General features: G+C 35.5%; 1 protein-coding gene across 4 annotated transcripts in view; it reads right to left on the bottom strand.

Moving 5' to 3' along the window:
• Positions 1-27621, bottom strand: part of CEP128 (centrosomal protein 128) — a 396245-nt gene that overhangs the window by 4851 nt on the left and 363773 nt on the right. For all 4 annotated transcript variants that reach the window (XM_055304558.1, XM_055304557.1, XM_055304559.1 and 1 more), the window contains 3 exons: positions 19092-19169; positions 15498-15614; positions 3294-3402 (listed from right to left, as the gene is read on the bottom strand). In XM_055304558.1, the coding sequence (XP_055160533.1) occupies positions 3294-3402; positions 15498-15614; positions 19092-19169 (304 nt within the window). The remainder of the gene's footprint in view (positions 1-3293; positions 3403-15497; positions 15615-19091; positions 19170-27621) is intronic.

Here is a 27621-nt window from a genome sequence, read left to right as displayed (position 1 = left end):
GCTGTTTGAAAAGCAAATAAAGTAAGATCCACAGGGAGGCAAATCATCACAAAACCCACTGGGGCTAAAGAGAAGATCCTCAAAGGTCCCAGGGCTGGGGGTAGGGGTAGTAGCGGTGGTGGAGAAGATTACTTCAAGGGAGTGGAGGTCAAAACAAAAAGACATAAACTTTTTTAATATTAGATTTTGGAAGAGAATAGTGCAATGACTTCAGAAGGACAGTTACTTTCAACCTAGATTTTTATAGTCAGCTGAAGTCTCATCCAGTATGAGTAGTGGAAGAAATCTATTTGCAGAAATGCAAAGACTGGAAGCATTTACCTCTCTTTCTTTGGTGGGCTTACACAGAAGAAAGAACTAAGACAAACAAAGGAAGGCATGTGTTCTGAGAAACTTGGGCATCAACATGGCGGGGGGTGAAGAAAAATCTCAGGATGACAGCCATACAACAGGTATGGGCTGGCTTAGCCTTTCTGACCTGCCGACTCCTGGCCTTTGATTTGTTCTTTCACTAATCAAGTACTGTTTCTCTTGAATGGATTTCCTAAGTATCTTTTCTCTCCTATTGCCCCATTCTTTTTCTTCTATTTTCTTTGTGGTTTTCTCAACTTTGTCTCCCACCTTTCTAGTTTTTCATATTTTAAATTTCTGAGACCTTTTATATTGTGTTCCTTTCTCATAGCATCTTGCTCTTATTTTTAATGGATGTAATATTTTCTCTTCAATTTCTGAGGACATTAATGATATTTTATTTTATTTTATTTTAATTTTTAAAAATTTATTTACGATAGTCACACAGAGAGAGAGCTAGAGAGAGAGAGGCAGAGACACAGGCAGAGGGAGAAACAGGCTCCATGCACCAGGAGCCCGACATGGGATTTGATCCCGGGTCTCCAGGATCGCGCCCTGGGCCAAAGGCAGGCGCCAAACCTCTGCGCCACCCAGGGATCCCCATTAATGATATTTTAAAAAGACATATTCTATTCCCCATATGATCAATTTACTGTAGGTTCATTTTTCTCTGTTGGTTTTGACATTTCTCCTTCTTAATTTTGGAGGTTTAAAAGGAGGTTAAAGAAACATGACAGGATAATTTCTGTAACTAAGCTGGAATTGTTTGTGCTACAAAAATGGAGACATATTCAGGGTGATCCTGATCCACTTTTAAAATACCAAATTATGAAAAAACATATAGAAAGTTCAAGGTTCATCAGACAAGTAAATAAAAATAGCTCTGATCTCTAGAAATAAGTTTTAATTCAATCACTTAAAATGATTAATAATAAGGTACCTATGATTAAATTTTTAAAAGTATCCTTGAAAGCAGGGGTTAGTTATGGAGGAAAATCATAAGTTAGACTTGTCAAAAAGAGGAATAGTAAAAAATAAGCTATGGATTAATAAATTAAATAATTTAACAATAAGTTAATGAAGAGGTTTCATTTTTAAGCTGAATCTTTCAGTTAGATCTTACAATATAGACTATACTAAGTATTTTCATATCCAGGTTATGTTCTCAATGATATTGTTTCCTATTCTTATTTAACTTTGTTTCCTTTTGAGCAAGTATTTATAAAGAAACTATGAGGAATAGATCTTAGAGAAATGACCACAGCTGGTCATGAAATGCTACTGAGTGGAAAGCTGGATATAGTTTCTTTCACTACCTGTCATAATAATAATAAAAATTCTAAAAATCTTGATGTTTTCCCTCTAATGTCTCCTAACCACTATTTCCTAGGTGCCTTTTTTGAGAGCCTTATGAAAGTCATAATGGGAGAATGAAACAGCAGTAGAACCATGACCTCTGTGCTCATATCATGGTACTGTTTACCTCCAGGTCCCTGAATGTCTTAATGGGTGGGATACTATGAGGTTTCATGGTGTTTTGTCCCTACTCCCCACCTACATGTTACATATGACCAACAGACCTGAGTAAGATTTTCCATTTCTTCATATGAAACACAAAACTTTTGTGTATGCATGTATCAGATTTTGAGGTACCATAATCAGCTTGAGATACAATCTACATTGAAGGGCAGCTGCCAGATTAGAATAGCAAGGGTTTTATGCAGAAATATAAAATCACTTGGCAAAATGGTTAGGACAGGAAAGAGAAAATGCTCAGCCTTTGGAATAAAATAATCATGATATAATGAAAACCAAACCATTTATCTGAAACTGATAAATATTTATTCAATGAATCCATGAATATAAATCAGCAAAAATGAGAGTTATCACTTTTGGATCTGACCTATTTCTTTGTGGCTTATTTTGGTATTTTATTTTATAGCAACCTACATTTTTTAAATGACAGAATTGTCAGATTTAATACACAAACTCTATGCCCATGGTAAATTGAGCATCTAAATGATTATTTAAATAAGAAATTATTAAATAACATTTGAGATCCAATGGTTTGGATAAAAGTGGACTTAAAAATTCATATACTCATTCTATTAATTGAGAATTTACTATATGTTCTAAGTAGGACATTGAGGAAACACTAGTGAACAAAACAGACACTGCTTTCATCATGGAATTCATTCTTTGGTGAAGAGAATAATCATTAAAGAAAAAGTCACTCAAATAAAAAATAACTCCATCGTTATTCTAAGAAGATATTTAAAGGAAAAATGCATGACGGGCATTCATAACGGACACCATATTTAAAACTGTAGGTTCCAAAGGCTTCTTTAAGGATACTACATACAAGTTGAGACTTGAAGAATAAGCATTGCAGGAAAGAAGAGAGGTAAATGGAGGGGGATGGTGTATCACTTGGTCAAAAAATTCATACCTTGTTCACACTGATAACATTTTATCAACATTTAAAGTATATTCACAGAATGAAATCTAGCTAATAACAGTATTAGTATCCTTATTCTTTGCATAAGATGATCTATACTGCCGAACAGTTCTATGAAAATATTTTCTACTTTTTGATGATTTAACTTTTATCATATCATCATCTAACTGACTTTACCCACTCATCCACAGTTACCAGGAACTTCTGTACAAAACATTTGCTTAATTAAGATGATTACCTTGGGTGATTCATTTTAAGTTTTTCTGAGCAGTGTAAGGTCTAAAAAGGGATTCCATACACCTTTTAGTAAATCGGGTAATAGAAATGTATCTGGGGGGTGCTATAATTATGATTCATAATAACAATTTCTTCAAATTCCTAACATGAGTATTACTATTATGTACTTGCCTTACATTTTAATCTTTCCATGAGTTGTATTTCCTTAAATCCAATTTAAAGACTGGTATAGGGCTTCATTACTTACAATTCAAGTGTGAAAATCGTGGACTAGACAGGAAGTGACTGTGATCATGCCAAGAGGATGAGTGCTCGAAACCATGAGTATGGGAACTTTCAGTAAAGAGTCTGTCATCCTAAAACAAAGAACACAGCACTTTAGTTCACTGATTACAAAACGTAAGGATCAGGATTCATTTAAATGTGCTGAAAATGAAATAGGCTATGTTATATAGCAATTTAATTGTAAAAAAAAAAAACATGTGCATGCTAAAGAAAAATATTTTAAAAAAAAGGGGAGAGTGAGAAGGAAATCACCCGTGGTCATGACAGTATGACATATTTCTTTCTAGTCTTTTTTTCTTATGGATAGGTTTTACAAATTTTGTTATAAAACTGTGTTCTTCACTTATTTACACTAATACTCTGAACACTTTTGAAGTCACTATATTATCTTAACCTTTAGCTTATGTGTTACTCATATACTATCTAGTGGATAAACTATGATTCCTTCAACTATTACTTTATTGGGCATTTAGGTGGTTTCCAATGCTTTACTCCTATAAATAACACTGTGAAAATATCTCTAAATACATACCCTTTTCTATATTTAGGACTATTCCTTATGACAAATTCTTAGGTGGAAATACTGGGTCAAAAAAAAAACCAATTTGATGTTTTTAAATACACTTAGCTACACTGCATTCCATAACGATTATACCAATCCTCTTACTCATTCAACAAATATTTAATACATAAACAAAAATGAATACAGAAAAAGGCCCTCTCCTCATGGACTGTATGAATGAATGTGTTCTTATACCCAAATCTCAGTTGAAAATGGGGAATTAATTTTAACTACAAATAATTTATTAATTAGATTAAAACAAATGCTTTAATATATTTTTTTGTAATAAACAGTGAAATTGTTTTTTTTTTCTCTTGGACATGTCCTAATTACTTACAGTACCCTTTATTTTTTCTTTTTCTCCCCCAGTTATTTATTCATGCAACAATAATTTATTGGGCACTTAGTGTGTGCTGGTCAAAGAGCAAACAAAACATTGAGGTATACAGTTATGAAACTTTCAGGTTTGCAGAAGAGAAAGGCACCAAATAACTAACTCTGCAAAATATAATAAAGTGAAAAATTATGATGAGTGCTATAAGAAGAACAGGAAATAATTAAATTTAGAATCAATGTCAAGAGAAGTCCCCTCTGGGATGTGATATTTAAAGTGATATTTGAATGCTGAGTGTGAATAGGCCGGCAAAAGCTTACCGGGTGGAGGATGAGAAAGAGGGAGCCAAGGAGGAGTAGGAGATGGTGGTCGGTGGACTTGTGTGAACGTGCTGAGGTGAGGATTTGGTGTCTGAAGAACTGAAGGAAGGCCCCTTAGCTTTGGCCGCTATACTGGGGGGAAAGTGGTTACAGTGAGATCCAGAAGTGAGATTTGGATTTGGATTTTTTTTTTTAAGTTACAATCAGAAGGCAATCAAAGGTTTTATGGAGATTTCTATTTAAATTTTAAGTAGATTTAGATTTAAATTTCTCAAAGATACTTTTTCCACATACTATGTGGAAAAGAGACTGAAGTGGCACAAGTGTTGAAGGGGGGGGGACCAGTTTAAAAACTGTAATTGAGGGCACTTGGGTGGCTCAGTGCTTGACTGCCCATATTTGGCTCAGGTTGTGATCCTGGGTCCTAGGTCGAGTCTTGCATCAGGCTCCTCACAGGGAGCCTGCTTCTCCCTCTGTCTGTGTCTCTGCCTCTCTCTCTGTGTGTCTCTCATAAATAAATAAATAAATAAATAAATAAATAAATAAATAAATAAATAAAATCTTTAAAAAAAAAAAAGAAGAACTGTAATTGAGGATGACTGAGGAGTCAAGTGAGAGGAGGAGCTTGAGAATGCTATCAGAGTCTAGATAAGACATCTGTAGGTCAGGTGGCCCCCATGGATTCCTCCAAACATGGCCACACAGTATAGGGCCTCGTGCCACAGGACCATTGGATGAATCAGCTGTCATTCTCTGTATCAAGTACCAAGTTTATATTTTATTTTTTGGTCACATATATATGCATGCAAGTATAAAAGAAAGGCCAAAGAGAACAAGTTTATGTATAATGGTAAAAGGCCCATTTATTCTGAGGTAAAAGCATGAACATAATCCTCAGATTGTTCAAGATCATTAACCTTCATGTACCAAAAGGGAGTTTAGGTCTATTTAATATGAAGTCCCTGAGGTTTTTAACCAAGCAATTTATGGTTTTTACTAATTATGGGGATTTCATAAGAAATTAGAAGTCATTCACTGTAGGATCTCTGGAAAGAAAATGATATACTTTGTATCCCCAGTGCATTTCAATAAGTACTTTATACAAGCTGACTAGGAGCAACGAAAGACAGGGACAATAAAGCTAGCTTATCACAGTTCACACATGACATACTTTAGGCCTGGGTGGAGGTGGAAGATACACAAATGAAAAGATTTATGTTCTCACCAGTGCTAGAAATCTACATTTAAGCACGGTGTCTATATGAAGCATGAAAGAGAAAAGCATAATAAATGGCTTCCCACTAACAGATGCTTTTTTTAAAATTTTTATTTATTTATGATAGTCACACACACACACACACACACACAGAGAGAGAGAGAGAGAGAGGCAGAGACATAGGCAGAGGTGAGAAGCAGGCTCCATGCACCGGGAGCCCGACGTGGGATTCGATCCCGGGTCTCCAGGATCGCGCCCTGGGCCAAAGGCAGGCGCCAAACTGCTGCGCCACCCAGGGATCCCCAGATGCTTTGATCATTGTGGGTCAATAAGAAAAAGAAAAAATAAGGGAAGCAAACACAGACTTTTTGCCCACCAACACCTGGACTGAAAAAGACAGTGAGAGTGGAGCTGTAGGTCTAGGTGTCTTGCTCAATGAAACACAAGGCAAAGATGGCCTCAAAATGGGCCTCCCAGAGGAAAGATAAAGCACCCAAAAACATTCAGATCCCATTCATCCTTCCCAAAAGACATGGTTTTAAATTTCTAAAACAAATCAACTGTCATCAAGACATTAAATTGCATGTTTTCTGTTACAGAAAAAGAGTAATTTATATTTTCAATGACAAAGTCAGTTTATTGGCATATGACAATTAAAATATGGCACTGACATATTTCACTCTTAGCAAATTTGGAAAATACAGAAGAAACTAAGAATAATGCAATAAATTTTAAAATAGCCTATTAGCCTAATTTAAGGACATGTTTTCTGATTCTTCTTTATAAATATCTGTGAACGGAGATTACTATTTATTGACAATTTTATTTTCTACTTTTTCATGTAGTATTATATATGGGAGTTTTTTCTACTATCATCATCATCATTATGGTTATTCCACAGTTTATTTGACTAATCTCCCATTGTTGGAAATGTTAAGGCTATTCTCAGTTCTTTTTTTCCTATTATAATTTGATAAACATCTTGGTGTGCAAAGCTTGGCCCACACTTTAAATTTGTCAATATAGATTTCTAGAAGTAGAAATATGAGGTAACACATTTTAAGGGTGCTTTTTAATATACAATTCATCTAAATTGTCAAATTTATTGTCAGTATGCTGATACTCATAACATTTCCTAAATATCCTTTTATTGTCTATGAGAGTTGTAGTAATACCCCTCTTTCGTTCTTAATGTTAGCAATGTGTACGTTCTCTCCTTTTTCCTAGTCAATTTGGGCAGAGTTTTTAAAACTTTACTGATGTTTTCAGAAAACTTGGTTTTGCTTTTATGCCCCTTCCCCATTTTCCTGCTTTTTATTTCATTGATTTTTGCTCTTATCTTTATTATTCTTTTCCTTTTACTTTAGGTTTGTTATTTTTTTAGTTTCAAACTTGGATTATTGATTATCAACTTTTCTTCTTTTATAATGCACACATTTAATAATTTTCTCTCCAAGCACTATCTTAACGGAGTCCTACAAATTCTGATAAATTGTACTTTTATTTTTATACACTTAAAAATATTTTCTAATTTTCCTTTTGAACCCCCAGTGGGTTATTTAGAAATATGTTGTCTATTTTCCATCTAGGAATCTTCCAGATATCTGTTATTGATTTCTAAGCTTCATTCCATTGTGGTTAGATGACATACTTCACATAATTTCAATCATCTTAAATTTATTGAGATTTGTTTTATTTCCCAGAATATAATCTATTTTGGAGAATGTTAAATGTGCACTTGAAAATTATATATAATCAGCTGTTGTTAGGTGGAGTATCCTACAAATGTTGATTAGGTCTAGTTGGCTGATAGTGTTGCTCAAGTTTCCATATCTTTACTGACTTTCTGCCTACTGTTTTATCAATTACTGAGAGAGGGATATTGAAATCTTCAACTATAGTTACAGATTTGTCTATTTTTTCCTTATGATTCTATCAAGTTTTGCTTCATATATTTTGATGCTCTGTTAACTGGTACATACGATTTAGGACTGTTAGTCTTCCCCTTTAAAAATGTTGACTTTTTTTCAAACCACTCACATTCCTTGTTTTCATGTATACAAGTGAGGAAGCTTACCTGTAATACATCTTAAAGTTGCAACAATTTATAGGTCTTCAAAAGACTGTTAGACTCCCTCATATTACCTTGAAATATAACTAATGAAATGAATCCTAAAAGAATACCCCCAAAGAAAAATATCTCACAATCCCTTTGAACAATCAACATACCAGAATGTGGAAAAAACAACCAACCAACCAACCAACCAACCCTCCATTTTCTCCAATTTTATATTGATATTTAATTTGTGGAATTTCTATAACAACTAAGTTTTACAAGGTAACCTTTAGATGAGTGTTTCTAATTCTTACCCATCTTTCAATCAAATACTTAAATATTTAAATGGAAATACTGGTTAAAAAGGAAGATTCTTTGCAATTTTAGGAATCCTAGCTTTTGCTTTTTACCAATTCTTATATCCTTAGCACAAGGACCTATTTTTATTGCTGTCTTAAGTCTCAACAAGCTAGTTAGCCAGAATTCCCTGCAAAAATTCCACTGGGTGAAGGGACTTGCATTTTCTAATATTTTCCCTGGGTTTCTTCCACTTCTCTTTCATAACCCACATTGTAATTGGTTTCTTAAAAGCTGTTCCAACCTGACTAAATCTCTTTGCTAAACTGATCTCTAATGATTAATATTTAATGACGCCCACCAAGTATTTTTCTCTCAGGAATATTGTAAGTTCAAAGTTTAGAAGACAGATGATACATGTGATTTTTCTTTTTTAATTTTAATTTATCCAACCCTTCCCCTGGAGAGAAGGAAAAAAACACTTATAGTGTTTCTGGATCTGTGGCAGCAATGTTTTCTTGAATTTGTCTCTTGCCTAACAACGTACTGTACCTCCATCTCTTCCCCACTCTTAATTCCCAATTCTCCATCAGTGCTTGAAAAAGCTTAGCCTCTTCTTCAGTAAATTTTATTCCTATTTGGAAGTTCGACCTGGCAGATAGTTTACTTAAAGCCTGTCTTCTCTATCTTGATCTGCATGGCTGCAATTTTAGCTTTTAACTTCAATGAGGGTTAAGCTTTCCTTGTTTCAATCCTTCCATCTACCCATCCCAATATCCCAGAATTTAGCACAGTGCCATTTGCATTAAGGAACTTAAAAATGGTCCTATATGCTCATTTCTTGGCCAAAGAACAGCAATTAAAAGTTTGCTATGGTTAAACCTGGGAAGTAGGACACTGCCAGTCTCACATTAAAAAAATGAGGGCACTGGAGCAGATCATGTCTAAGTCCTTTAGGCACTAACATTTTATGATTTTAATCTATCTGAATAGAACCACTGAAGAAACAGTATTCTAACTATGCAAACTATCTTTACTACAGGAAATGCAAATTTATACAATACTATAAATTCAAAGCCACACTTGTCCACAGATGAAGAGACTCACGAAAATACTGTGCCAGATCAGGCCATGTGATTAATTTCACTTTATCCAATTGATATTTTATTATATATAATTTAATATTCCTAGTGACTCACTCATGAAAAAGACTGTAGTTTTTTTTTTAAATATACCTTAGATTTGGACCCATATGACTTCCATCTATTTTCAGAAGCCAAATCTTCCCACAATGGATAAAAATTTGCCATAAATAAGGATATTCAACAGAATGTGCCACTGACTAATGAAACAAAGGAAGATATCAAAGATGTTTTAATAATGGTGTCTCATTGGAATCAGTGCTTATTCTCTTAAGGGACTACTGTAAAGGAAACAATGATTGGATAAATATGTTACAACATTTAAAAAAAAGATTTTATTTATTTATTCATGAGAGACAGAGAGAGAGAGAGAGAGAGAGAGAGAGAGGCAGAGATACAGGCAGAGGGAGAAGCAGGCTCCATGCAGGGATCCCAACATGGGACTTGATCCCGGGTCCCCAGGATCAGGCCCTGGGCTGAAGGCGGTGCTAAACCCCTAAGCCACCCGGGCTGCCCAGTTATGACATTTTTTAAAAATTAAGACTAATAAGACATGTAATCAGTATTCTTTATGTTTTTTAGCATCTGGGATTTTGTATTTAAGGTGATTAAAAGTGTTATCTTTATAGGTGAATTTCTTCACAATCTTTCCTAATGTTCCTATTCAGTAAATTATTGGGAAAGGTGAAAGTATGGTGCTTATTAAAGGTAAAGTTTGGTAGAGGGGAGCTCAAGTAGGTTAAAAAATTAATATGCTCATCTAAGTATCCATGTTGATTCCTAAATAAGCACCTTTGACTCACTGCAACAAAAAAGAACTCCAATTCATTTGGCAATCTTTCATTTTGCTTTAAAGAGGTAGATGAAATCAACTAAATATTATGGCTGGCAAGTTAGTATTGATCACTTCAAAAGAATAAAAATCTCTAGACTTCAACATGATTTGATTGCTTAAAAAGTTTCAGATGTGTCATCTAAACATTACTAGAAAAACAGTATTTAAATTTTTGTTAGAATTCCAGAAAGGCTGAAGTTAGGGGAAAAAAAAATTACCAGTTTAGCATGTATAGTATCCACTGTGTATTCTGGAGTTAAAGATAAGGCAGACAGTGTCCTCATAAGTCATATAATGCAGTAGGACAGTATTTCCCAAATTTCAGTCATCACCTATAGATATACTTACTATTTTTTTAATGTTAACTTCAGGATTAGCCTTGTACCCTAAATCGCTATATGGGAAAGGCTGAAAGGATGGGAGATTGGTTGGGGATGGGGGGAGCCTGGAGCTGTATCTGCATAGCAGTTTATATATGATTTCTTATCAAAACATGGAGAGGGATGGTTATAAATGAGATACCCTGAGTATTATGGGATTAAAGATCCTCAAATTTCCCATGGTTGCTACTATTGTTTCTAAGCAACATCTGTAAAATTATCCTCAATAATATACTGGTGATGTTTTTTAATAGTTACTAAATAAAAATCACCTATAACTTGAATTGTGCCAGGAGTTATGTATAGTGCAGTAGCTACTATTGGAGAAGATTTAAGATATGTACAGAAATAGCTGACCTAAGAGAGGAAGTGTTAACAGCCTTTAATTGCTATGAGCAAAGGATAAACAAATCATGGAGAGATTCAAGGAGGGAGAAACAGCTTCCAGGAGAAAAGCATGTACTTATATCATACACATGCTTACATTGAACAAATATGACAAAGGGCTTTGGCAGACTCTGCCTTCATAAACTGTGCTGAAAACCATTGTCAACACTTCCTCACCTACTTAATCTTATCCTGCAAAACATCTGCTTCTTTAAAAAGATGTTATGTACTAAGTCTTCAACTAGAAATTGAAAATCATGATTTTCCTTTCAGGAGGAAGGAAGGGAAAAAAAACCATGCCTTCTGTGATTTTACTATAAAATCCACTGCTAATTAAAACTATATATTTAGTATGGGTAGAGAGCAAAAAGGGAGGGCAGCATGGGGATTTTTTGGGGACAAAACCATGCTCCTCTTTGAATTCAGATTAGGAATGCTAGGTTGACTTTCGAACATTCTGTTCTATTTGAAACAGCTGGGATAGCAAGGAAGGGTGTATGTTCTACAGAAACCCAATTAGATGAAAAAGAGGCCATGAAATGCTTCTGTTGTCTACACACAGACAGGAAATGTTGTGTCAGGTTCAGCTTTGAATTGAATTCTAAACATAAGCTTTTAGATCAGGCTTTGTCCTATTAACTTGGTCAGTTTAGTATATTATACTTTCAGAAATTGGGGACATTGATCCTGCTGAAAATCTTGAAAGATTTTGGAAATATGATTTTTTTTTAGTTTTTATTTAAATTCCAGGTAGTTAACATACAGTATAACATTAGTTTTAGGTGTACAATATAGTGGCTCAACACTTGCGGACGTCACTAGGTACCCACCAGGATAAGCGCACTCCTTAATTGCCATCACCTATTTAACCCATCAGATTGCCACAGAAGTAAACAGCAGGAGGCTGCTGTAACCTAGACAGAATGGGCACCTGATGTACACTTCCTGCTCACTGTTCTCTCCACCAGCAGTATGGTTACGCTGGACGTCTCGCTGCCTCCTTACAACAGCAACAAAATGAGAGAAGCCCGTTGCCAATATGGTTCAGCTATTCCAACAGTTATCTGTCTGTCAACAGGACTGCAGTCAGGATTCTACAACTGTAATGCTAATAGTGATCCACTTCCAAACAAATGTGCATGAAACACTTCTCTGCCCTGTCATGACAAACAGCTTTTCAAAAGCCTTGGAAGCATCTTTCTTTTCTTTAAACACTCACAGCAATTTATTGAGGCCTCCTCCATTAGAGTATTTATCCCTTTCTCTTTTGGACTCTACTTTGTGTGAAGGCTTTTGAATTCCTAAGGGTTGGTTATGATTTTTCTTTTTATGCCATTGTCTCCAGCCCCTAGCAGAGTGCTTATATATAGTAGAAACTCAAATGTTTGTTGAATGTTGTATTGAAACAACACAAATGTCCTATAATTAGAATGGAGGCCCCCAAAAGGCAGGAAGCTTCATCTGTTTTGTTCACTGATGTGGGTCACATGCAACTAGTAAGTTCCTGGCACATAACTAACACTGAGTGAGTATTTGTTGAATGCATGGATAAGTATTATGACTTTTCAAAGAGCCTGGAAAGTACTTGATTAGTAAATAAAGAAGAGGACATACTGTATATATGTGCAGAGGAAGAAAGGCAAGGTTGGTAATTCCTCCTTTCTTTAGGCCAGGGGTTGGCAAACGTTTTCTTTCGAGGACCAGATAGTAAATATAGTAGATGTTTTGAGTCATTCATTCTCTGCTGTACCTACTTGACTCTGCTGCTGAGCATGAAGGCAGCCACAGACTATATGTGAATAAATGTGCGGCTGAACTTCAATAAAATTTTATTTACAAAAAACAGTTGGCAGGTAAGATTTGCCTCATGGGAGGTAGTTTGTTGACTCCTGCTCTAGCACACGGTGCAGGAATTAATCTCTTCAGAAAGACAAATAGGTAACTATTCCCTCTACAAAGACCATGCCTTCTGCATCTTTATATGTCCTGTATCCTCACCTCAATTAGGTAGTACAGGGCTTTGCAGTAAGGTAGCTGTATGTTTGTCAAATTAAACTGAATCTTACAGTAAGTGATTTCCCAGAACCACAGTTATCAGGAGAACCAACAAATTCAAGTCACTGCATTGTGCCTTTTCTTTGAACTCTCCTACCAAAATACGAGGGAAGTTAATAGCTGTGGAAATAATATCATATAAAACTGGGACATCTTCTCTCTTGATAGTGGACCAATGCCTTTTACTTGAAGCATATCCTTCAGGATGTCAATAATGAACCAGAGGTAGCTCTTCTGATTATCCATGAAGCCAAGAAATGATTAACAACTGTCTCATTGTCCATCTGAGCTCATGCTTCCTTTGAAACATTTTCAGTAAATTTTCATAAAAAGCATATAAGCAAATTGTTGTTGGTATCTACAATGGGCTAAAAGGTGCTCCCACATTTTCTTTTTCAATAACTACAAAAATATTATCTTGTGGGTGCTGAGTTAGATTACTGCATTATTTCAGGCCAGACATCTGTTACAAATGGTGATAGTCTACATATTCATTACTGAAATGGATCAATTGTTTAAAATGTTTAAGTAGTATTACTGTGGAATGTCATCATAAAATGTGCTTTGCGGCCTTCTCTTGCACTACCTGTCTGCAAAATTTTCAACTTATTTCTCATTTTGCTAAGCATTGTCCTCACTCACAAACCAGGCTTCAGCTGCAAATGTAATTTTAAAGAGAACTCCAACAAGATTACTTGCTGAACATGTTAAACATTCATAGCTTTGCCATATGCTGTTATGGAAATTACACTGATTTAAAGCAATCTGGGTGTCACTAGATAGTACTGAGTCACGTGGTATCAAATCTAACCATAGTGAAAACTAATGTTTTAAAGGTTTCATTTGCGTCTAGACTTCTGTTGAACTAAGAGGCATGTATTGTTTACGTATTTTTGGAGACAACGGATTTTCATGTGTTAAAAACACAGTCCTACATTTGGTGATTTCTAGAAAAATTAAGGTATATGAGGCCCAAATTTACACTATTAGAGCTTAGCAGTCAAGGACACAGATGACCGAAGCCAGGCAGATTTAGGCTGTTATCCTGGCTCAATCATTACTCTACAACCTTCAATATAAAAGAGGACAAATAATGGTGCCAACCTGACAGAGTTGCTGCAAGAATTAAATGACATAATGCATGTAAAACATGACACCTCCAAACAGCAACTTCATGTGGTCGGGTCAGCAATGAGTCGGTAGTACTATTTGCTATGACTGCCTGACCCTTGTACTTCTGTTGAAGGTTAGCAGCAGCCCCTGCAAGTGGTAGAGAGATGCTTGAATATACAGGACCTGATTTGGGAGGTCAGAAGATGACTTAGTGAAATTAGAATCTGCTATACAAGGCAACACAGTCATTGTTATAGTCAAGAATACGAAATGATAAAAAACAAAGGGAAAAAGGCACAAAGTCAGAGGATGCCCTTTGCACAGTAAGAGCATCAATAATGTGGTATAACTGTTGTTTTTATTTGGGATGGGGAAAGTGGAGAGCTCATTTTAAGCATGCTAGGGAAGGCCTTATGGAAATGAACACTGTCTTTATATTCACTGAGCATTCCATCCAATTACATTCAGAGGAGGGAAAGAGCTTCTTAGAAATAATTACATTTGGCTGTAATAAGTGGATATATACAGTGTAAGGAATATTTATACATATTGAAGTCTGTGAGAATATAAAAAAGACAGAAGAACCTTCACCTTTTTTTCCCCTTGACTTAGGAGTGTACATTCAAATATATAGATGGATTCTTTCTAGGTCAGTGTTCCGAATGGGGGTACAATTTTGTTTTCTAGGCAATGTTTGGCGGTGGCTGGAGACATGTTTTGATGTCATAACTTGCAATGCAGGACACCACTGGCATCTGGTGAGTAGAATCTAGGGATGCTGCTAAATGTTTGATAATGTTCAAGACAGCTTCCACAACAAAGAATTATCTGGTCCAAATGTTAATGCCAAGGTTGAGAAATGCTGCTCTAAGCTAATAACTGTTCAGGGCCAAATGGGTTTAAAATCACCCACACCCCAGGTGGATCTTGGGGATGCTAGAGAATGGTAGGCTTTTTTGTTAACATGGACAAATCTTCTGAGTCTCTTGAGTTGATTCCACACTAATGAACTATAAGCTGAAGTAGTTGTATGGAGTTCATATCCTGAGGAAAAGAATGATTATACATGCCAAGACTAGAGGTTACAAAGTATTATGTGTTACTTGACCTTCTGGAGCCTTTCAACATTGAGTAGCTGGACTGACACACAGTGGAGGGCAACCACCTATTCTGAGTCCCTGACCAACCAAGAGACCAGGGGTCTCCTGGCACATGATTTCTTAAGTGACATCAATGCCAAGAGACATGTTCAGCAATAATGGCCTAAAATTAAAGAGAGTTTCCAAGTAAAAAGTTATAGGTACAATCTCTGGAAATTGTACTCTCTACTCCCACAGATCTGAAGATTAAGGAATATATTTCATTTTATAAGCACCCTTCCATGAATCCTGCAGGGACAGCTTTGAAGGCTCTAGTCATAAACACAGATAATGCTCAAAGACTGAAAATGTATATATAAAGGGCATTACTTTGAAGCTTCTGACTCTGTACTTGATGTCATCTCGGTGCTGCTGTAGAGACTCTCTGTGAACTCTGTATTTAGAATATCTCCCATCAATTCTCTCTGCAGATAAACTGCGGAAATCCTGAAAAAGCAAAAACAAAAACAAAAAACAATGTCAAAACTGGTAGATGAAAGTAAACACAGTACCTGAAATGAAAATAAGAAAGTATTGATAATTACAGGTGTTTAGAGAGATTTGAGGAACCATAGGGTCCCACTTTGGTTATTTGCCTTCTTTTCACAAACCCTTATGCTAGTCTGAAATGACTGACACTTTACTTGAAGGGAAAAAGGTTAAAATAACAGTGGGTTGTCCTCAGATGGTCATTAATGACACCATGCCAGTTTTGAATGTTGTGCACTCTCTCTTGGAGTAGTGCCTGACATCAAAATATTGTTTAAAAAAGAAAAAGTCACTGGGGCACCTGGGTGGCTCAGTTAAGCATCTGATTCTTGGTTTCAGCTGTGGTCATGATCTTGTGGTTGTGAGATTGAGACCTGTGTGGGGCTCTGTGTCAGTGCAGAGTCTGCTCCAGGTTCTCTCTCCCTCTGCCCCTCCCCTCGCTTGCACATGTGTGTGCATGCACATGTGCTCTCTCTCTCTCTCAAATAAAATATGTTTTAAATGTTACCTTTAAAACTAGAGTCCTCTTTTATCATTAATTCTTAAGCAACATTCTACCCGTTAACCAATATATCACGTAGATTTTTAAACTGAAGGATGCTTCATCTGCCCTCAAAAGTATAAAGAGCTTCAAGTTGTAAAGAAATTAAGAAAAATGCCATTCATTCATTCATTCATTCATTCATTCTTCTTTCCCCCCCACCCTCCGCTTCCCTTCTTCCTTTCCTTCATTTTTTGGGGAGAGGATGGAACATAGCAATCATGATACTCAGTTATTTAGACATTTCTATTATGAATTAGGGAGAAATTAGAATAAAATGAGGGCAACTGATTTGCATATGTAAGAAAAATTATCTATGGGATTTAGTTCCCCAAATAGTCCTAAGGAACTTATTGAATGTTCAAGCTAGAAGAGGTATTAGAATTCTAAAGTTCTCATTTTTATATATAAAAAGTTATAGCCTGGGGAAGTTAAGAATGATTTGCCCAAGACTAGGCAATTTGTGACAGATTGGGCTTGAAGCCCAAAGCTATTTCCCTTCTACCATACCAAATATGTAAAGTTTAAATATGGAATTGTAGAGTTGAACCACTTCTTTCAAAATAAGGTTAAAAAAAAACAAGAGGGCCTATGACATTTTTAAAGAAAAAACCCGACTATCTAAATAGGATGAGATTTGTATTTACTATAGCTTATATTTACTGAGTCATAGACATTGGACTATCAAGAAACTTACATGTGAAATATATCTTCACATAGATGCTAGTGTTGCCAGTATGAATAGGAACCATAGAGATAATATTGTTCAAGCCCCACATTTTAGGGATGAGGAAGTACCTAAGATATTAAGTAATTCTGCCTGGTACATAAGCTCAGATCAGAGCTTAGTCTTTGGGCTCTTGTTGACAGCATCTTGGTTTTTAGAAAGTTTTAGAGGTTTGAGAAACAATCTACATCTCATAATCTAAAGGCTTTATGCATTTTTATTTAAGGCCATGTCTAGTTGTTTTCATTAAGTTGATGAAATAAGCTCTTTTTAATCATAGAGATGACTTCAGAGTATATGTAGAGTGGGTTTCAAGTTAGAGGCAGGTAAGGCAAAGAAAATGGGCTTTGTAGTTAATACAAGGAACTAGATCGCAGTTCCAACTAATTTTTATACTCCAAGCTTCAGTTTCTTCAGAGGCGGGGGGAATAATGTCCATGGGTAGGGTATCTCTGAGGATCTGAAAATAATGTCATATAGGGTTAGAACATAGCTACTGCCTGCTCCATAATACTGCGTAATACTGTGCAGAATACTCGCTATGAACTTGTTTCCATTTAAAGCTAAAGGTTTCAATTTTAATGATTAACATTGGAAAGTACAATTATGAACTTTGAAAAATACTCTCCCTAAAAACTTCACTATATAGACATCTCCATATGTGTGTATATATATAAGCTAGACTTGTAGATAATCACTAGCCTATATGATGAAAAAATTATAAAACTTTTTGGTAATAGTAGAGAACTTTTTAATTGTACTTATGAATATTCTGTTCAGTGCAGGATCCTGGAGAAAAAGTGAGCTGTCACTGAAGGTTAAATTTTTTTCTTTTTTATGCTGGCATAAGACAGACACCTGTTTTTCAGTGACAAAAGCCACCTATTTCCAACACCTTCTCTTGTCTGCTCTTCCTTCCCTCAAGATGACTTCTGTTAGCTACAGAGAAAAAAGTGGAAGGGATATGGGCATAACATATTGCCTGCTATCCACATTGGGTAATAATGGGAGTCAAAATCACATCTCATTGGACATTGGTTTCATAACCCTTTGGTAGGGATTTAGACTGCAAATAAATAATCAAATTGGAACTTTAGCAAAATGTACTAGAAACACTTGGTTTGTTCTATTTGTGAAAGCCTAGATTTCTGGATGTGTCAGCTCAACCTTGGATCCTGTTCAATAATGTTTAGTTACTGAACTATCAAAATATGCTTAATGAAAGGTGATTTTAAGATAGTGTAGATCTTGAGAGCCACATTATATCAGTGCCTCTGATAATCAATATGGCATGATCAGATTGTATTTCCTACTCATTAGATTCTCAAATAAGATTTAAATAAAACCTAACTGTAACATAAGTTATATTTTAAAGCCAATGTGAAATAAGAGGTTCATGGTTTTCAAACAACACTCTCACCATTGCTAGCTTTAGCCATATGGGGCCAAGATATCATAAATCACTACAGTTGTTCATTATTATGTGTCCCTAAAGGGATATGCAAGGTATTCTCCAGTCTGAACTTTGTCTGGCAGGACTGGTGGCAGAATTATTTGTTTTGCATGTCTCTTCTATGAGAACTTCAATAAGTTACAGTAGGTAAACCCACACATGTAATTAATTTCCTTGATAATGAAATGATTTGTGGTTAGAGTTCTATCAATAAACAGCATGAGATATAAAATCTATAACTCTGTGGATCTGAATTCAAATACCATAGCATAGAGATAACCTGTGTACTATCATATCTCTAAAACAAACAGCACTCTGAAAATTTGTAATTAAAAAAAGAAGATAGTCCATAAGTTAAATTTGCTTGTCAAAAACGTTATCTATTGTGAATGTAATGTGTAACTGGTTTTAAGTCTTAAGTTTTCCTAAATTAAAGTTAAAGCTTTCGGAAGCCAAATGAGCTTCTTGTGTGAGGGTAAAAATCTTTATTTTCCTCCATTGTGGTAATATAGAAGCTCCAATATTTTCGATCCTGACTTAACAACATCAATAAACTCTGATAAGGTGGAGTATTAAGAGTCCCCAATGTTTTTTTTTTTTTTTTTTTTTTTTGGTCTTTCTTCCCTCCGTACAATCTTCTTTGCACATCAGGAAGATGTCAAATGTTCTCACTCAAATAGGAATACTGAAAGAGACAAGCCAACTTTTTCTCACTCTGAAGTCTTTGAAATCTTCTAGTAAGCTCAGTTTCTCAGGAACAGACTCCAGATGGTCCAAGGCCAATCGGGTACTCTGAAAAAGAAAACATAAGGAAACCAAACATTATAAAAAATTGATCAATACTCTCAGAATCCAAGTACTAAAAATCACTTGTACTACGGTTAGAAGTAATTCAAGGCATAGATTTAGAGAGTCAAAAAAGAACAGATATAATAGTATTTCTAAGATAAACAGATCTTTCTAAATCAGGAGAGTTATTTCTTTTCAATGAGATGCATCTGCCAAACTGACTTACATATAAAAACTCTTCCTGGATAATTACTTTCAATTGATATGCTATAAAACTTCCTATAGAGCACTGCATATTAATATTCATTTACAAACCTGCTTCAGTGAACATCAGAAATAAAGCACAAAATAATACTGAGAAATAGATGAATTCACAGTTACTTTTCTATGGCACATATTATAGATCTTCACCTGTTGCCATTATAAAGAAGAAAAGAGTTTTCAACAATTGTTTTAGTTAAACAATTGTCTCATAAAACTTGGGAGAAACATCTGAAATTAAATATTTGCAACAGGGACAAAAAAATCCCATTGATTACAAAAAAAAATTAGTCTTTGATTAGCTGGCCACTGGTTTATACTCACTGATATAAACATTAAGGGGGAAAGATCTGAAAATTAGTTTAAAGGCAATATGAACTAGAAGTGGTAGCAAAACAATGAGACTAGACAGTCCTGTCACAAGGCCAGCACATCTTTATATTCTTAGTCAACAAAGATATTAGTTTTTAAATTTCAAATGAATTATAATTATTCAGTGAAGTAAACCACAAACCCTGTGGCTGGTGCACAGGAAGAACATGGAGTGCCTTGTGAGAATAAGTTTGCACAGTGTTGTGGAAAAGTTAGTGGCCACCCAATACTCCATGTGTTGCTACCCTACGTCTCCCATGTGAATGGTCTTGAGTGCAAGTGACATGTCTCACTCATGAGCTGAGTCAGTTAAGAGCCTGTGTGTTTGTTCCTGCTTCCATTCCAGTCCTTGCTATGAGGACCCTGGAGACCACGTACTTCTGATGACATAGCTACAAGAGAGAGGAGAGCCATTGGCCATATTGGACTTCATTTGAGTGAGACATCAACCTCTATTACGTTAAGCCATGAGAGTTCAGGATTTGTTAGTTATTACATAGCACAAATGCCTTAATTATTGAAAATAATGCCTGAGAAATACATAATTAAATTATAAGCTAATCAATTGGTCAATTGGCTTTTTTGTTGTTGTTGTTGTTATTATTATTATTATTATTATTTTGTAGGAGGCAGCTTCAAGTTATGAGGCTATGAGGATTTTTTCCCCCAGAGGGAGTTCAGTTTTTCTGGAACCAGACACGGTTAGAAACTGGTTTTACCATCATTTGGTATACCCACTTACACTTAATTTTCCTATTTTAAATCCTCTATGTCACCCTACTGCTGCTGTCTGCCCTCAATCCAGAGCTTCTCCAGTACACATATATCCTCGCAGGGTTTGTGTTGGGGTAGGGATGGAGACAGAGAGTTGAAGGTCTAACTTCTCCTTGCAGACACTTTTAATATACTCGTTTCCACCCTTTCCTTCTGTAGTAAATGTTACATCCAATTCAAAAGTTTCTCAAATTCTGCAGGGTGAATGACATTTCCTTTCCGTGGGTATCCTTGTGACAGGCACCTGGGTTTTACCTTCTCTGTTTTGAATTCATTTTACCATTTTTCTTTCAGAGTTCTCCAGCTTGGGAGTTGGACATGTCTTCTAGTTGTCAATGCATAAAATCAGTGTTTCTCTTTCTTCATATTCTTATTTTTCTAATGTGATTTTTGAGAGAGCAGAAACACCCTAACTTCACCTTTTTGAAACTGGGAGTTCTATGTGCTGTTTCTTCAAGTTCATAAAATTTTCCTTTGGAGTTCCATTTAAAGAATTTAGTATTTTCTTCCTTCTGCTTAACATTTATATGCTTGTTAGGTTTTGTTCTGTTTTTTTTCTTTTTCCCTGCATGTGCTCACTTAAATGCCCATGCATTTTAAATGGCTTCATTTAATTTTTTCATGTGTAGGAAAGATTCACTAAAATGACATGTTTCTTAGTATAGGCCCCAACATGTAGGTTTAGGACAGCAAGTAGTTTTAGCCACCATATGTGCTATATTCATTTCAACAGTAAAATTAATAGATTTCCTCAAGAATTGTACTGGCTTTTTAACAATGAAATACAAATCCGTGCCATGGTGATTTTAAAACAAAATTTTTTGCATCAAAAAGAAATCTTCATAAACAATGATTCCAATAGACTTGTAGTTTGGAAACTTTATTTCCCTTTCTTTAATCCCATAAATTTTCACATTCAGAAGTGACCCTCTGAACTGGGGAGAAGTATGTTAAACTCGTTTTGTTCTTAAAATAAGCAAATGATTTCTTTCCCTACTATAAAATTGGGCATGTTATGCAAATATTTTTGTTTAAAATTTTAAATCAACCAGGTGACTGCATGAAGACATTTTTTTCTTGCATATTTTCACATACTAGTTTATTTTGACTATTCGATAGTTTTTGGATGCATATTCGAAATGGCTATATATATTTTTTTGAGTGACTCTTAAAAAAGTCTTTGGCTCTTACTTTCTTAAGTACAGTTATTTTTCTACTCTCCTCCCCCTTCCCCTTAGATCTTCATCAATATCTTTAAAGTTTTTCATCATCCATTTTAGTTTGGCTTACTTTATACTTCTTTTATGTGTTGTTTTTAAGTATCTTCCTCATTATCAGAAATAGTTTTGGTACACAAGCCTTTCCCTTCATCCTTACAGCCTTGTCAACCAGGTAACATCAAATATATATCTACATATCACAGAAAACTCTGCAAGACAGAGATGGCACACTTCCTGTTCTTTAGGAACTTTCAATGGGAGGAGACATTTGCATATGCAAAAGACGTAAAAATTATACAAAGAAAAAATTCATTGCACTTATTTTAAAGAAATTACATATGCTGATTACAGATGCTGAGATTTCTAAGGCATCTGCAACAATAAGATGAAATAATAAAGAAAATGAGTCCAGGACTGCAGGCACCTTATGTCTCATAATTTCACGATTAAGTGATATTTGAAGGAGTATATTTATTTTCTGTTGCTGTCTCTTTCTCCATGCATGTGAGTGTGCTTAAACCCACCACTTTAGCATATAGACTTAAGAGTATGCATATTCACACTTTTTTTTTTTAAATAACACGAGATTGTCTGAGGTTCTATGATTAGAGTCTGGTCACATTACATGTCACTTCAAGTTCACTTTTCCCCAAAAAATGAAAGTGCTAGAAAAATGGAACCATTAGCAGATGAATAATCTAAATAAGGAACTTGTTGTTTTTAAATGCCATAAGGACCAATATAACATGTTAGTTCCTAGGGCAAAATACCTCATGCAGAGTCAGGGAAACTTTTTTATTTTTTAAGTCGGTTAATTGTTTCTACCTTACACAGTTTAATGCTTTACAGGGCACAGACAAGTCCCCACTGTTGGAATTAAGGGAATAATTTCTCCAGTTTATTTAGTAATGGCACCAGCAAATGACAGGTGCTTAACCTGTCTTTAATTTCCTTAGGTCAATTTTATAGAACTAAATGAGACATTCACAAAAGAGTTTAAACACGATTTCTCTTTTGAAAATATTACAAGATACTAAATTTTATATGAAAATTGAAAATAAAGAAAATTTCACAATTAAGAATCCCTTTAATAAAGAACCAATACATTGTGAATACCTAGTTTATCTCAGAGGCTTAAGGACTGAACCTCCACTGAACTAAGAGCAGTGACAAAGCAAATGATCAATTACTTCTAATTCTGTTTAGCAGCACAATGAAAGACTGAACCACAAAAATTGTAACTCAATTTTGAATATACTTCTTAATCCTTATACCATCATATGATATAGATAGATCTGTTATTCCCATTATACAGATGAAGTAAATGAGAATCAAAGTGTAAATAAATCTCGTCATGTGGTAGCAAAACTGGGATATGAATCCGAGCAGTTAAGATGCAGAAATGTCAATGTTCTTTGTATTATTATTATTAAAGATTTCATTTATTTGAGAGAGAGAGAGAGAGAGAGAGAGAGAGAAAGGATGAACGGGGGGGGGGGGAGGGGGTTGAGGAAGAAGCAGATCCCCACTGAGCAGGGAGCTTGATGTGGGGCTCGATCTGAGGACCCCGAGATCATGACTTGAGCTGAAGGCAGACGCTTAACCAACTGAGCCACCCAGAGCCCCAACAGTTTTTTATTATATAAATACTTTAATGGTAAATCACCAGAATTGTTTTATGTAAATTCCTAATCCCTCTCTAGCTATCAACTTTTGGCATCTAGAACTTTGGGGATATGTCCCCAATGGGCTTATTTACGGAAGAGAAGTTTCAAGATGAATGCAAGAAGAATTTCACTTTGCCAGTGCTGAAGGGTCTGTGCATCCAAGCACACACAAGCACAAAAGGGCTCAGGATTTTCCTTCTTTTGATTTGAGGAAGTTAAGTATGAGATTCAGTCTTATGATACTAACACACCCTTTTCTTTTTTGTAACATTCTGTGATAGTATAGCTATCTGGCCACAAGAGGTGCTTTGATAAATGTTGGCTGAGGAAAGACAAAGGCAGGGTTACCACTCTCTGACTGACCCACCGAATCTTGGCTCAAAAAAATGAGAAGTGAAAGTTTGAGGTTTCATTTATTTTCTCTAGACTAAGGCAAGATCGAGCAGTAGAAACAACAGTGAAATTCAGAAATCCTGTCCATTAGGCTCTATGTATGGCTTTTGCACCTACAGGCAGGTTTGGCTGTCAAACTGTTGAAGAAAGCAAAGAATTAAGCTGGCAATTTTACCATTCCAAAATCTTCAATACACACCAAACTGCCATGTAGTTGAGCAGTTTGTACTGGTCAACAGTATATTTTTCCTTGGTTGTTACTCTGTTTCAGACTACAGGGAAACTGAATAATGAATGTAGTATGACAACGTAAGTAGCAGCAATTAGGAACTAGAAAGGGACTTCACTGCAGTTGTTAGTTTCCAGTCTCCTGTAGAGAAAGCTTAAAGGAACAGATTTAACTGTGGGTTAAAATTTGGTAGATATACTTCTCTTTGTAAAAATGCACGTGTTTATTTTATTCTGAGCATATAACAACTACCATTTTCTTAGAGTGCTATTGAAATCATATGTTTTCAGGTTTAGATGATAAATAAAGGAGATGCTATATTTTTATTTTAAAAATAAGTGTGTGCATTTTTGGCACTATACAGATGTTAAATAAACAAGGTTATGAAGCAGTTTATTTGGGTTCAAAAATGCAATTCTATTTCATTTGGAAAGAGATCCACTGCAAAACTTTCTTGACAAATGGCTGAAAGGTGGTAAGAGGACCTGAGTAAACAAATTTCAAGGGGAGGAAGGGTGAAATCATAAAAAGGATAGACTGTCTGCCTTTTTACATGTGGGGACTCTATCCAGCACAGCTGTATCGGCTTCATAGGGCCCTCTTTTCATCCAAACTGTATCAGGCACTTATTGAAACCAAAATGGAACAGTAGCAGAGAATAGGCCAGCAAGTAATATTGTTCATGTACATCCTTCAAAGGGTCTCAGTGCTCAGAGGTGTGGGGATTTCTCAGAATATCAGAGGAGTCCTCCATTTCTAAATTGTGTACTTTAAGAGAGTTCTACAAATCAGATACCCACTTAGGTAAATGTATTTATGTGTCTCTTGAAGTATGAAGGTAAATAAAGCTTGTTACATAAAACTACCAGTTCACATGGCCAGATGACATCAGTGACTATATTTGAGTTAAAATCCAGAAGAACTGTCAACAACAAATTCTGTCTTCATATAACACCATTCTACTCAAATTAGATTTCCTTTAAAAAAGCATGCATCTATAAAATTTGAGAACAGGTGGCGCATCTTCATTGAAAAAACTTGAATAAAGAAAGCTTTCTAGACCTTTACCAATTCTCATTCACAATAATTTTTAAGTGAAGAACTTTATGAAACATACAGAATTTGCCATTCCAGATTACCACTTTTTTTTAGACATAACCAAATCATAAGTCATAGTCAATTCATGATCTTATTTTTAGATTAATTGGAGGAGTTTTTCAATAATACCAAGAATGAGTTGAAGGGGAAAGGAAGATAGAAGGAATAAGCAAAGATAACTCTTCCTCTTGAGATTCCCTTTACATTTTTTTCTTGCTGCTCCCTGATGTGAGGGGAAAAAAAAAAACATGAAAAAAAGTGAGGCCTAGTTTACTGTTCTCTGTATGCCCTTACAACTAACTGGTCAACAGGCAGGTGGGTCTTGACATCCACATCTAATTTCTGTGAAATCACTTTATTTCTTAAAATTGAAAATAAAATTTAGTACCAAGGCAAAGAATTTTAAGAACGTTTGCCTCCAAGATGTGACTGCATGTTAACAAGGGACAAACAAAATATGCAAAGACTTCCTGGAAGAGATGGAGTTTAGCAATTTCTGCTATTGTGGCAGGTAAAGAAACCATACTTTTGATTTACTGGTCCCAGACGTGTATTTTATCCTGGCAGATGAACAGTGGGGAGGTGTAAGGCATGTTGAACCAGAAATCAGCATACCTGACTTGTGGATATGCACAGTTCCAGCAACGTTACTTGTATTTTGTGGTTTGGGGAATATTATTTTTCCCTGCCCTTCCAAGCTTCAGTCTTTTATTTTGCAAAATGGGGATAAATACTGATGGTCTTTATCGTCTCATACCCACAGGGTAGCTGTTATTATCAAGTAAGAGAGTGAATGTGAAAGTGCACTGAAGGTGGTCAGATACTTTCCAAACAGCAGGTATTTAAAAAAGGCGGGTTCTGTGAGGTACTGTCAACTTTGGTAATTCTCAAATGCAGAAGATGAGGTCAGTGACAGTCTAAACTTACAACTGATAAAATTAGTTACAGAGTTTGATGCAGAAACAAGGCAAAATTAATTAAAACTATATCCAATATTTAGAAATACATTTACTGTTCTACACACATTATCTGACAGACAAAAGAAATTGGAGTTTAATGGCACATAAATTGCTTTTATACAAACTGTGCCCTCAGTGGAGAATGTTCCCTCCAGTTTCCTTATCTGGTTAAAATTTTTCCCCCCAACATTACGAGCATTTTCAAGCATACTGGAAATCTGAAAGAAATTTACAGAGATCACCTACATACTCACCATCTAGATTCTGCTATTAACATTTCATTACATTTGCTTTATGATGTTAATCCATCTATCTATCCCTATGTATATCCAACAACCCAACTCATTTTTTGGATGCCTTACAGAGTAAATTATATATATTAGTACACTTTCCCCTAAAGACTTCAGTAGGCATATCATTAGCTCCACTTGGATTTTTCATTTTAAAATGTAAAATTTATGCCCAATGAAATGTACAAATCTTAAGTAAACTGGTTAAATTTTGTTATCTTTTATCATTTCCTTAGGGAAGGCTATCCTGCCTTTACTGATTCCATCAAACAAGCTCTCCACTGCACCCTGAGCCCTTCCTTTACAACACTCACCAGAATATTGTGTAATTATTTATTGACACTGGGAAATAAGTATCACAAGGGTAGGGCGCATTTATCTTCCCTCACCACCATACCCCCAGCACTCCACCCAGTGCTTCTATAGAAGTGGTATTTAATAACTACTTCTTGAATGAATGTATGAATAAACAAATGAATGAATGAGTCTTATTCAGTGATGAAAAGGTTTTCATCCATTTATTCAACCTGCAAACATTTAGTGAGTGCCTCCTCTATATCTCTATATTGGGCACTGTTCTTTCAGAGTAAGCTGAGGAAGCACACAAGAAGATGAAGCCAAAGATGCCTTTGGGGCAAGATCTTAAGAGGGCCTTTTTTGCCACAGTAAAGTTTTTATATTTAATTTGGAGTGAGATCGAAGGTCTTCTGAAGACTTTGAGCAGAGAAGTGATATGCTCTTATTTACAGCTCAAAGTAAAACCCTTTGATGTTGTTTTCAGATTGTTAGTCCCTCACCCATGCAGGAGAACTCCTAGAGCATGGGGAGAACTGTGAGAAGGCGAATTGGGCATCTCATTCCCAGGCTAGGGTCCTGCTGAGCAACAGAAACTCTGAGACCCACTTTATGGGCACCATCTAGGTAGAGCTCCATAAGAAATTTGCTGAGAGACTATACCATATGCCTAGAAAGTGACCGGTGCCATATCAAAAGCCTTTGATTTACCCCAAAACATACTTTCTGACTGTAAGCATCTGAAAATGTCCTAAAATGTTGGAAAAAAAGATTTCTCTAAAATCTTATATTATTTAGAAGCATCAGATAACATTTTTATCATTGTAGTCTTCTGTCTGAAGTGAGGCAGCAAAACAGAGTTAAAAAAAAAAAACACTGATTAGAAACCAGGAGATAC

This window comes from Nyctereutes procyonoides, unplaced genomic scaffold, assembly GCF_905146905.1.
Source record: "Nyctereutes procyonoides isolate TBG_1078 unplaced genomic scaffold, NYPRO_anot_genome, whole genome shotgun sequence".
In the NCBI taxonomy this organism is placed as follows: Eukaryota; Metazoa; Chordata; class Mammalia; order Carnivora; family Canidae; genus Nyctereutes; species Nyctereutes procyonoides.
The sequence above is the reverse complement of the archived record's forward strand: the minus strand, read 5'-3'. Positions and strand labels throughout refer to the sequence as shown.